This window comes from Chelonoidis abingdonii, chromosome 20 (genome assembly GCF_003597395.2).
Source record: "Chelonoidis abingdonii isolate Lonesome George chromosome 20, CheloAbing_2.0, whole genome shotgun sequence".
NCBI classification, from domain to species: domain Eukaryota; kingdom Metazoa; phylum Chordata; order Testudines; family Testudinidae; genus Chelonoidis; species Chelonoidis abingdonii.
In genome coordinates this window covers 24,411,140-24,423,056 of record NC_133788.1, presented here as the reverse complement: position 1 = coordinate 24,423,056, position 11,917 = coordinate 24,411,140, and the positions used below count along the sequence as shown (strand labels likewise).

The 11,917-nt window shown below is 53.0% G+C and overlaps 1 protein-coding gene and 2 long non-coding RNA genes across 3 annotated transcripts in view; 1 reads left to right on the top strand and 2 right to left on the bottom strand.

The window, feature by feature from the left end:
• The window catches only part of LOC116829448 (uncharacterized), an 11,959-nt gene extending 10,622 nt beyond the window's left edge, over window positions 1-1,337 (bottom strand). Inside the window, exons 1-2 of the long non-coding RNA XR_004374748.2 lie at window positions 1,178-1,337; window positions 57-377 (exon numbers count right to left, since the gene is read on the bottom strand). This is a non-coding gene — a long non-coding RNA (uncharacterized LOC116829448). The remainder of the gene's footprint in view (window positions 1-56; window positions 378-1,177) is intronic.
• LOC116829447 (apoptosis-inducing factor 3-like) overlaps window positions 1-3,786 on the top strand; it is a 25,790-nt gene extending 22,004 nt beyond the window's left edge. The window contains exons 12-19 of the mRNA XM_032788301.1: window positions 327-398; window positions 727-790; window positions 1,337-1,413; window positions 1,502-1,619; window positions 2,061-2,159; window positions 2,625-2,700; window positions 3,377-3,481; window positions 3,614-3,786. Coding sequence (XP_032644192.1) covers window positions 327-398; window positions 727-790; window positions 1,337-1,413; window positions 1,502-1,619; window positions 2,061-2,159; window positions 2,625-2,700; window positions 3,377-3,481; window positions 3,614-3,647 — 645 coding nt within the window. The 3' untranslated portion in view covers window positions 3,648-3,786. The remainder of the gene's footprint in view (window positions 1-326; window positions 399-726; window positions 791-1,336; window positions 1,414-1,501; window positions 1,620-2,060; window positions 2,160-2,624; window positions 2,701-3,376; window positions 3,482-3,613) is intronic.
• LOC116829450 (uncharacterized) lies at window positions 2,762-11,644 on the bottom strand. Its single transcript, XR_004374749.2, has 4 exons — window positions 11,593-11,644; window positions 9,746-10,053; window positions 8,227-8,391; window positions 2,762-3,105 (listed from the first exon to the last, which is right to left on the bottom strand). It is a non-coding gene; the product is annotated as an uncharacterized LOC116829450 (long non-coding RNA).
• Window positions 11,645-11,917: the final 273 nt, after the last annotated feature.

The window sequence follows — 11,917 nt, the reverse complement described above, 5'->3', positions numbered from 1 at the left end:
TGGGGTCTAGGAAGAGGGGTGCAGGGCCGGACTCCCCCAGACTCCGTGACACCCACCTTATGTGCTGCGCACAGACTGGGGGCCCAGAAGGCAGCAGGGCTGTTCCTCCATCAGCTGTAGGAGATGCTAGCTCTCTGATCCACAGGACCCGCTTGGAGAGGTGGGGTGATACTCGGAGAACCCTAGTGGGCAGAGCTGGCCAGTGGCCCAGCTATCTGCCAGGGTTTCTGGAAGGGAAGGAATGTGTAACTGTTGAATTAATCAGGGATAGAACATTGATGAGAAAAGCTATTTTGGGCTGGGGTAATTCGTCTTCCTTGTTTCAGATGCTGCAGAATAAAAGTGTGAAATTCTACATGAAGGCTGAAATCTCTGAGCTGCGAGGAGAGAACAGAAAGGTTACAAAGTCCTTAACACGAGCTCCGCACCTGGACTGCTCCCAAAATTTGCTTCCAATCTGGGCCTATACCATTTCACTCCCATCCCATGTTCCTTCCACAGGCCGTGTAATCTCCAGTCTCCCAGGACTCTAAACTTGTATCACATACACAGGCACTAGCTTGCTCTCCACTGCCCCTAGGATCAGTCTCCTGGGCCCAGAAACATGAATTGGGTGGTCCAGGGGTTGGGGAAGCAAAGTACCATAGCGAGGGCAGGCTGGGGGTGGTTCTGGGAGGAGGTGGTTCTGAGGCAGCATCTCAGTGAATGGTGTTGCCTCTTTCCTAGGTTACAGAGGCTGTTTTGGCCAGTGGAGAAAAGCTACCTGCAGATGTTGTGGTGGTGGGAATAGGTAAGACTAACCAGTTAACTTTGCTTCATATAGACCCCGTCCATATCTATGCTGCCCCTCACCTTCCAGGACCTCTGCGTATCCAAAAGAGCCAGGCTGGCTCACATTCCAAGACTAACCCCAGGAGAATAATTACTCGCTCTACCCTGTCCCCAACCAACTCCAGCTCCCAAGATACCTGAGCAGGACATGCTTGTGACTTGATTGCCTCACATTCTCCCTTCCTGTAGTGCTGCTCCAGGAATCCCCCCCGGGATCCGTTCTTACACCCATTGTGCCCGTTACCAAAATATCTGGTCCTGCTTAGAGCTGGTGTTTGATTACCCCTCTTCAAGCTCAACTAGCTCCCGGCCTGTACCCTCATGCAGCTCTCATTATCATCCTCACCTCCATATGCTGCTGTTTGTTCTTACTGTGCTTTGCTCAACTCCAGCCCGTGCTGGATTGAATGATACTTAAACAGCTGTGCTCCCTCCTGCGCTGGCCTGCATGAGCTTTCTTCACTCTCCTGTCACACCTCTTGTGTTTCTCTGTCTTTCCCCAAAGGTGTCACCTCCAACTCAGGTTTCCTGAAGGACACTTCAATTGCTATGGACCGTGGAGGCACCATCCTGGTGGATTTGGTGCGTAAGTTCCTGCGAGGCATGCACACATCAAATTTAAGGTGCCGTGCATGCTATGTCACTAATCACCCCCTTTCTCCCCTCTTAGTTCATGCAAACCAATGTCCCAAGAGTCTTTGCTGCTGGTGATGTGACTTCATTTCCAGTCACGCTCTTCGGTGAAACAACCGCCACCATCCGTCACTGGCAGATAGCACAGGCTCATGGTGAGGAACTGCAGCACCATTAACACCAGCTGTGTCTGCCTCCCTTCCCAATACAGCTGGAAAAATAGGCTTGAGAAATGGTCACTCAAGGTTGTGAGGCCTGTGCCTTGGGCAAGTGGGCTCCAGGACATGCAGAGCCACTACCTATGCACCAAACCAGCTCCACTGACCAGCCCACATGCCCTGCAATGGGGGCAGCTATGCCCAAAGGGAGGGAGAGGAAAGGGAAGGGGAAGGGGTTACACACGTAGAGGTGGGTAGCTGCTGCTGCCAGCCTGAGTCAGTAATTGGAAGTAATATCCCACTTCCCACCTTGAGCCAGGACAGGCGACAGGCTTCAAGATGAGAAAGCTGATGAACCTGAAGTTTTAAAAGTCTCCCATGAAAGTATCTTCTGGAAAAATACATTCTCCCCTCTTGGGGTTTTCTGGGTCTTTTCAGGTCACATTGCTGCTTTAAACATGCTGAAGAAGCAGAAGGCCTTGCACACTGTTCCTTTCTTTTGGACCTCCCTGCTTGGAAAAAGCATCCGCTATGCAGGTGGGAGGGGAGCAGAAAAGCTGGGACAAACATCCTTCCCCACCCCATACCTGTGCAAAGCTAGGTGCTCAGATACTGCAGGGATGGGGACCTTATAAGCACCCAGACAGATGTATGAACCATTCTCAAAGTCAATCAGAGAGAGTGAGGGTGAGAAGTCCCCCAAGCCCTTTCTTTAATTTGGGGAAGCTACAGCTCTAAGCAGAAAACCCAGTGTCAAGTCATAGACCAGGACATTAGGGTCAGAGGTCATATCCCCAGGGCCCTGGGGACAAGGGTCACCCTCTCTCACCTTGGCCACAGCCAGAGCCCTAACTGCATGGAGCATGCAGCCCAGGTCCCGCCTCAGGGTCCTTCCACTGGTCTACTGAGCTGTCTTCCCCCCACCCACTCACCTGCAGTTATTTGAGCTTAAGGGGCATGGTGGCATCTGCCCAGACCCCACTGCATCTTCTGTGTTTGCAGGCTATGGGGAAGGATACACAGAGACTGTTGTGAAGGGAAATCTGGAGCAGCTGGAGTTCTTGGTCTTTTACATCAAGTGAGTGAATCCGTAGCCCAATTGGCTTGGAACTCTTGGCAAGTCAGAGCCAGACCCAGACCCAGCCAGTGTATCTGCCAAGAACTTACTCTTCCTTGCAGGATGCAGCAGCAATGTCCATGGTGCTCAGGGGAACAGCCTGTATGCACCTCTTGGGATGGTCCTTGGCAGTACTGCAGGGGGCACGCTCCACACTACCCTTCCACAGGCGTGCACAACAAGGTTGCTGTCCATCCAGCTTCTGCATGCTGGGGCAGGGGCATGCAGGGGAGGGAGGAACAGGACACTAGAGAAGAAGATTGACAGATCTTTCAACAGTCTCCCTGGTTTATAGAAAAGCTTCCTTTTGAGGCTCAATATTAAAACTGTAGGGTGCCAGGATTCAGAGTCTGAGGCATAGCAGCCCTGGAGAGAGGAAGGGAAAAGTAGGAAGTGGGATAGTATCTGTTTTCACTCTACTCGACTCTTAACTCATTCAGCACTTGATGCCCCCGTGGGCACTTTGCCATGGACACCCTCCACTGTCACCGCCCGTGGGGAGACCAGCTCAGAGCCCATCAGAATAAAGCTGGCTCTGGACTGGCTCAGTCCCTTGAGCTCTCAGAGGCTGCAGTGCTCTGGCACTCAGGGGGCCAGAGGGGAGCGTAACTCATTTGCTGAAGCTTTTCTCTTTCAGAGATGATTATGTGATTGCAGTTGCCAGCCTGAACTTTGACCCCATGGTCTCCCTGGTAGCCGAGGTCATGTACTCTGGCAGACAAATCTCAAAAGCAGAGGCCCAGTGAGTAACTCAACTGACCCACTAGGTTCATGCCCCATGAGGTTGCTGCTGCCTCATTAGCATCAGCCCTGCCTGGGCCAAAGCACTCAGTCACAGGCAGGCCTTTCCTCAGGGTCCTTTCTTCTGTTGCAGGTCCTCTGATACAACCTGGATGAAGCAAGCCTAATGCGAGACTGCCTGGGGGCTCAGTACACCCCCGCAGGCATAAACATTTCCCATACCCCTGTCCTCCCACTTAGGAGAAATAAAAACCAGCACGAAATGGAGCAGGAGCCCTGTTTTTCATGTCTGCAATCACAACCACAGCAACCAGGAAAGTTTATTGGGGAGGGGGAGGAGAAGAGAAGTGCTGGATCAACCAGACATAACTTGTCCTCTCTTCTGTAGAGGGGAAACCGTTGGGCTGAAGAACAGCAGGCTACCACAGAGTCCTGGAACTCAGCTGAATGGGGGTCGTGGCCAGGGTCTGCGCAAACAGGGGAAGCTCATATCCCAACCATTCCGTCAGTCTGACAGCTCAATTTTAAAAAATGCCCATGAATATCGGGCAGGAAAACAGAAGAGAGTTCATGGGGACCAGTAGCGCATCTAAGAGCAAAGCAGGAAGAGGTGGCACCTTTTCTCCAGCAAGGGGAGCTGTAGCCTAGAGAAAAGTTTCGCCCAACTAGAATCTAGCCCCACGCTCTGTGTCAAAGAGCTGCAGTGTAATACATTATCGCTAATACTGCACCCCCGCAGTCAGCAGGCACACAGCAACGCAGCTGGCATTTGATGTTTCCTAGGCTGAGGCCTGCTACAATAGCATCACTTAGGAAGCTTAAATGTTGCATTAGTTTCCTCAGTGTTTCCTGCCTCTAGTGCAGGGGTCGGCAACCTTCCCGAAGTGCTGTGCCGAGTCTTCATTTATTCACTGACTTTAAGGTTTCACGTGCCAGTAACACATTTTTTAAAAGGTCTCTTTCTATGAGACTATAATACATAACCAAACTATTGTTGTATGTAAACTAAATAAGGTTTTTAAAATGTTTAAGAAGCCTCATTTAAAATTAAATTAAAATGCAGAGCCCCCCAGACCGGTGGCCAGGATCTGGGCAGTGTGAGTGCCACTGAAAATCAGTTCAAGTGCTGCCTTCGGCACCCGTGCCATAGGTTGCCTACCCCTGCTTTACAGGAACAGCCAGATGGTGTAGGAAGTGCTCTGTGCCTGAGGGAAGAGTTACAGAATCTCCTGTGCCCAAACTGGCTAGTAGGTGCTGCTTTCCACAGGTAATATAATGGACCGAGTCATTGGTGGTCACATGGCAGTTTGCAGAGTAGAGTCAAGCCGTGCGAGCTGGTCAAGTTCTGCTTCGGGCAACTGCATTCTGCTAGCCTAAAAATCACCCTGGCTTTAACTGGATAGAGCCTTCAATCACTTTCTGGCCTAAGCTGCCTCAGTGGGGTAGTAGCTGTTGTGTTCCTCCCCAGATACAGCTGCATTTTAGCAGTGGGAAAAGTTGTGTGGTTTGCAGAGCACAATGGACTCCCACATGATGCTAGGGGTACTAAAAATGGTAAAATTTAACTGTGCTAAACCATGTGGTGATGACACAGGGGGCAGGGGAAGTGGGAAGAGTTGTCCTATGATTTGTGGCACCTTATATTTGTCAGCACCTGACATTTCAAGAGCTCTCTGAGGAGGCCCCTTCCAAGGCAGCAGGAGCTGAAGTGGAAGCAGAGCAGGAAGGTGGCCCAAAGAGAGAAAGCTTCTCAGGTGGCCCCATATAGAGCAATTGCTTCTACCTCATTCAGAACAATGCTTTGTCCCCTAAACACACTCTAGCACATGCTCAACCCTGAGCAGAAGCCAGATGCCATGTCTGGCCTTACAATACAGAACATCCAGGCAGCTGCAACAAAAGGGACTGACTATGGATCAAGGACACAGAGGCTCCCCACCATGGTCACCTAACAATGATTGAAGATCAAATAAATTCAGTGCTGGCCTGAAAAGCTCCAACCCCAAACCAGCGGAGTTTGGGACTAGGAGGCGCTTAGCCTGAAGACCATCCATGGACAGACTCCAGCAGTCAAGCAGCTCTGTATTAATGTAAGTTGAGACTGAAATGCCTGTGCTGGTCCCAGACTAAAACAAGTAGCCCCAGGCAGCAGAAGGCAGCCTTCCACCACACAGCATTACTGCCAAAGACACATTGGAGGAACAACCCTTTTGCCATGGCCTGGCAGACCACTTTACAACAGCACAGCCTCCTAGCAGTGAGAGCCCCACCTGTCTCCACCTTCAGCTGGCCTGCCTAGAAGCTCAGTCTGGCTCCTTTAAGAGCTTATTGTGCCACTGAAGCTTTTCTCAACCCTGTGACCATCAGTCATGTAGCAGCATCCTTTGATGAACATGCTTCATAACCCATGGGTTCCAACTTACAACCTGGATGAACATAAATCCAGCCAGGGAGCAGGGGGGAGTTGGTTCCTAAATCAGGCCAGTTTCTCCTCCCCTCCCACACTTGCAAGGTGAGGAGAAACCAGTCTGGCAGGTTCTGCTGAGAAGAGGCTACACCTGTGCTTTCTAGCCTCCATGTGAGGGCCACTCCCTGGGAAAGTCTCTGTGATCACTGCCTAGCCCATGCCACCTTCAGTTTAGCACTCTTGCTAGAAAGCAGCTGCTCCAGGCTGCTTCTGCTGCAGGGAGGGGGTCCCTCTTCTGGAAGAAAGCAGCTTGCGCTTGGCTTGGTCAGGGACCAGCCAAGCCCTTGCCAAGAGCACCACCTGAAGTGCCTGGAGAGATGATGGGAGATAGGGTGGAGTGTTCATTCTCTTCCCCCAGGAACCAGCCTCTTGTGAGGGACAGCCAGGGCCTGCCCCACATGTATGGTAGTGTGTTGGGGGGTTGCATTCCTACAGGAGCCCTCAGTAAAATGGAGTGGGAGGAATGTGGTGACTGCTTGTGTGTTGGGTTCTTCTGACAATAGCCTGGGGAATGTGGGATCAGTTAATGTTCCCCAATCAGGCACCCTGCCTGCTCGAGCTGTGTAAGGGCCACAGAACAGGTAGGGGCCCTGTGTCTGTTTCTGGAATGTCATTGGTTGGATGACAGTGCTCAGCTTTAGTCACAGTGAGCAGGTGGGCACATGAGGGTGTAGGAACTGGAAACTCAGGCATGCTAGTGGAGAATCCCTGTGCCTGGAGATAGGGCTGTCTAGTTTGGAAAGAAGAGAGAGAGAGTGCTATAGCTTCACCATCACAGCTGCTGAGAAGGTAGCGGTTCTCTGCTCCCAGCAGGGAAGGACCTGACATGCATATGGTCATGACACAAGGGCAGTATCATGGCTGCCCCAAGTAAACCATGGAACTTACTGCTGCAGGGTGAGGCAGTCATATACATGTACAGCAAAAGCAACTCTAGCCATGCGTAATCAGGCTGGGGCGAGAAGAAAACACTCCCCTCTCCCTGCCATGCGCCCCCATGCCCTGTACCATAGCGCTGCATGGTCTTTAGTGACGATTACCTTCCTCTGCCATATATAGCTCTGCTCAGGTCTGGGGCCAGGCTTGTTGTCCTAAGCGACTATAGCCCTCCCCATTTGCAGCACAGAGCAGCCCCAGAAAGCAGCTTGCCATCTCCACATCAGTACTACAGTGCTCTACAGCAGTAGTTTTCAGCCTTATTTGCAGACCCCAAGAAGTTTCAAATGGAGCTGCAGACCCCTTTGGAAATCTTAAGACAGCATGCAGCTCCCCAAGAGTCCAAGGACCACTGCCCTATGGGGGCTGGCAGCACATCCCTGTGACCCCAGCTAACTCCTATTCAAGAAACTCCCATTACCTATCAGGACAGCACAGCTGTGTGAACTCGCAAATCATCAGGGGATGAGGAAGAGCTGCTCAGGAGAAGCCTGGAGTGTGGTTTCAGCAGCCCTTTGCTGACTAAACCCATCACAGCATGAAATGGACCCCTGCTTGGCAGCTATAGTAGAGGCCAAACTGTCCTCATCAGTCCAGGTCAAGGAAGCCTCCCATGTTGCCCCTACCAATTAGGCGCCAAGGCTGTAACCAGCACAGAAAGTTGGTTTAGTCAGCTGTCCGTTACCAAACTAGAATATGAGGTTCTACCAAGTCACCCAGGGGTAGCCCAGGTCTTCTGGGTGAGCCAAACTGCACTTCCTCCTGTGACTAGAAGCAGGTTACAAGTCCAAATTGCTGGTGAGGTGAAGGCTGCAAAGATAATCAGCCAGAAAGAAGCAGAAGGGCCCAAGCCCAGGTCTAACAGCAGTAGGTGGCATGGAAGGGGTGGCAACTTTTCCTGCATGTTTTAACATTAGGCATCAGGCTCTCATATCCCATGGAAGCCTATGGAGGGTGGAGAGCTTAGCTGTTAGGCACCACATCTCATTTCTCCAAGGTGAGAGCTCCCAGTCCAGTTGAGACCTTCACCATGTCCCTCTACTCTAGAGATTTAATGGTTCAAACATGACCTCTGTACATCAAGGACAACTTGTTTAGGACTTTTTTGCAGGTATTCCCATTAACCAGGGTGCAAGCACTCTAGCATGGAGACATACTTACTCCCCTTTATGTTCAACCTACACTCCCCCAGCCTCAAAGTATCCACTAGAGACTTTTCCTGAGTGTCTCACTACCCCAGGGCTCTGCTTTCAGATCAGGATCAAGTAGGGCTCTTCATAGTCCGGCAAGGTGGTCATCCCTCACTCCACTAAGTGGTTAATCCAAATTAGTTGAAAACTCACCCATCCTGCTCTCTTAATGCGTGCATCCAGCTGACATCAGACAACCCAAGTGACAAGATGAGAGTGGCTACATTCAACAGTTCTTCAACTGGCAGCTTTAGCTACTAGATGGACGTAAAGCTTGCCACTGAAGAACTGGTGCTAGTTAGCCAGCAGCGCAGGCAGCTGAGGAGGAAGCAAACAAGTCAGAACCAGTACTCAACACTTAGAAGTGAAATCAAGTAATCCAGGAACTAGAACTCAAGGTTCTTACACCAATGGATGGCAGTGCTGGGTACTTCCCTTCCTGACACACCCTCTAACCACGCAGCCCATACAGAAACCCTTCCTCCCATCATAGCACCCACTGAGTGCCTTTTCCCTTCCACTGTTGCTCTTGGTACAAAGGGTCCTTGCTGAGTGGAGTCTCATGTGAGACTAAAAACTGGAGTGGGTATAACTGAGGGATTCCTAAGATTGCAACTGACAGAGGTTTCACTTGTACAGGAGAATCTGCCACACAGGCTTATGATTATGCCAGCTGTGCTTTACCAATTCCAGGAGCACCAAGGATGGAGTTGCTGGGAGCTCCTGGCTATGTCTGATCTGGAGCCAGGTGTGACCTAAACTCCTCTCCAAAATTGGCACCAGCTGTTCCTCACTGCCAAACCAGCTGGTGCATTTGCTCTTATGCACAAAATAAATTCAACAAGACTGGCTGGGTGCATGCTACTGGTGTGCAAAGAATGAAGGCATCTGTGTGATGGAGATTAGATGGCTCATTATTATGAGAGCCTTATGAAAGACTCAGAGGAGAGTTTGGTGTATTGACTAAGGGGGCAGCCTGTGCCCCCAGCCAGAGGCATGGCAGGTTTAGGGCTACCCCACAGCAGCCAATAAAGCATTTCCCAACTGCCCCCCTAGACTGATGCCAGAAACTCAGCCTGCCAAGGAAGATGCTTCAGCACACAGCATTCCTGCTGCCAAGTTACCACCAGGGGAATTGAAAGACTCTTAAGCTTCTGAGAACCTGAGCAATCCAGCATATTAGCCACCTGGGGGACACCATCACCCAGCTTCCTGGGCTGGCCCTGAACTATGAGAACTTCCAGTCCAAAGATGGAACTTTCTAGGAATCAAACACTGGTAATCAAGGGACTAGACCTCCTGAGGTGCTGGCTCAGCCTGAGAGAGCAGGGTCAGGGAGAGAGAAGTGTCTTGTTTTGTCAAGAGGTCCCAGGCATCAAGTCTATGGGACATCTGGAGACCCCTTCCTTTTCACAGTGTGTTTGTGTGGTGAGGGCAGCAGTGTGAACAGAACACCATGCCCCAGGACAAGCTATTAACTCTCACCAAGTCCAATGGCACAGGGACTTCAAGTGGCTGCAGAGGAAGCCCCAGGGAAGTCTGTGCACTGGCACTGACACAACCTGTCTAGGACATAGGCTCTTCGGGACTACACAGATGGCACCACAGACTGAAGACTCATCCTGAGGGGGTGGGAACATCTATCCTGCAGCAAGACTTCTGCCAGACTTACCAGTGCACAAGGCTGCTATCCTGCAAGCTGCGGTGATCGCAGAGTAAGGCCCAACTCTTCTGTACAGGCTGCTCTGGCCCAGCCAAGATGCCAAACATTCCACTCATGCCTGGTACATATGGTATAAATTCCAGCCCAGTCTGCCGGCCCCTTCATGTCTGAACTTTGTTCCAAGTGCTGTGCTCCACCCCCTCCTTTCTTCCAGCATGGGGCTTGAATGTATGAGTCAGCATGAAAGGAAAAGGCCCTCTCCATGCCCCAGCTCCAGCCAAAAGCAGAGTCCTTGAGATGGAGGAGCTGCCAGACTGCTGAGTGGGAGACGGAGAAGGGACGTAAATAGTGCACAAAAGAATAATGTCTCTATACAGAGCATATGTCTACCTGAGGCATTCACTCTTCCCCTGAACCCCTGCATGGGGCATGAAATGTCTGTGTTAGTCTGACAGTTACAGACATGCCCCTGGAACCACCAAGCAGAGGATAAAGTTTATTTCAAGGCTTTGCCCCTAATGCTTTGTTCTGATCTAGCGACAGAAAAATCTCCAGTAATGTGCACGAGACTGGTTGCAAGATGTCCCTTCTGTCTGAGTCTGCAGCAGGGTGGACCCTGAAGGTCCCCCCAGTGCACTTCCTCCAGCTGGTCCCCAGAGGATACCATTACAGCTTTTCTGAGAGGCAGTGAGAGAAGCTGATGGCTGCTAGCATAATGCCTACTCTTTGCTTCTAGCGATAAGGAACTTCACTCCATGAACTGGGTCTTCACCGCCCTCCGGATCTCTTCAAGAGATCCGCTCTTTAACTTAGGAATCACCCAGCCTTGAGGAGTCTCGCTCTTCTCCCTAGGGCAACCCACACACCACCAGCCACTAGTGTAACATGGATGGCAGCAGCCAGTGAGATTATAGATTAGGAGCCAAACAGGTGGCAACAGGAAAGCCGAGAACAAGAGACTGAATCCAGCAGCCTCCAGTACACCTAAGCAACCTCCCTGGACTGCGCACAGCGGGGCAGCTCCTCTGGGGCTGCCCTGTAGCCAAGGGCACTTTCCCAGGCTGCGCCACAACAGGGAAAGGTTGGAAATCACCCGAGCCTTGACCCAACCCAAATCTCTGGTTCAGACCAAGGCTCAAGCCCTCACCCCCCAAGGAGCACGAGGAGTGAAAGGTTCGGTCTCCACCTACCCTCAGTGCCGAGCGGCTCAGGCACCCACCCAACGGGGCAGGAAGCGAGCCAAGAGCCCTGACCCTCGCATCTCAGGGCAGCCTGACCCGAACCAGGACTGAGCTCCTGAGACAGCCAACGCCAAGAGCCGCTCAACTGCGTGTGCTGCTGACTAAAGCAACGTCTGCCCCACCCAGCGGCTGCCAGGGAAGCGGAGCTGCTCGCAGCTCCCCGGCCTGTCTGGGAAGCCACGGACCAGTCTACATACTGGGGAGGGGCGGGAGGGGGTCGGAGCCCCCCAGGTGGCCCAGTCCCCCGCCGCCCCGACTCCAGGGCCAGGGCCGAAGTTCGGGGCCGCGGCAGGAAGGTGACCTTCCCCCGCGGGCGCCCCCAGGCAGAGGGCTGGCCGGGGGAGGGTGGCGCTGCTAGAAGTTTCCAAGCCGTCCTCCCCCGCCCCCGTGTCGAAACCCTAAACTGTCAGCTTGCATAGCAGGGGGCTGCCTCCCCCCAGCCCTTAACAACCCGCCCGGGGGCGCCCGCGGCAGCGGCGAGCGCGCCCCAGGCCGCGGCGCCCCCACCCCCGCCCGTGCTTCCCCAGCCGTGGCCGAGCCCCGTGGCGGGTTGAGCCCAGCCAAGTCCCCCGCCCTGAGCGGCTTCCCCAGCCGGGCCGGCCCGCCGACACCCACCTGCCCCACAGCCGGCAGCTCCGTCCCGCCCAGCCAGCCGCCCGCACTCACCGGCTCCTGGCTCTGATCAGCTGGCGGCGTCGTGACGCAGACACCCACCGGCTCCTCCAGCGGCCAATCACCGACCGCCGTTGCCAGAGGTGACCCCGCCCTTGTGAGACCACCCATTGCACCATGGCCGCCCCATCCCCGCCCCGCCTCTGATTGGCACTTTAGAAAGCCAATCAGAGGGAGGAAGACCTGCCAGTCCCTCTCATCATCCAGCACCTTGACCAATGGACTAAGAGCATCCACCTCCTGCCCCGCCCCCGTACCGAACAGACAC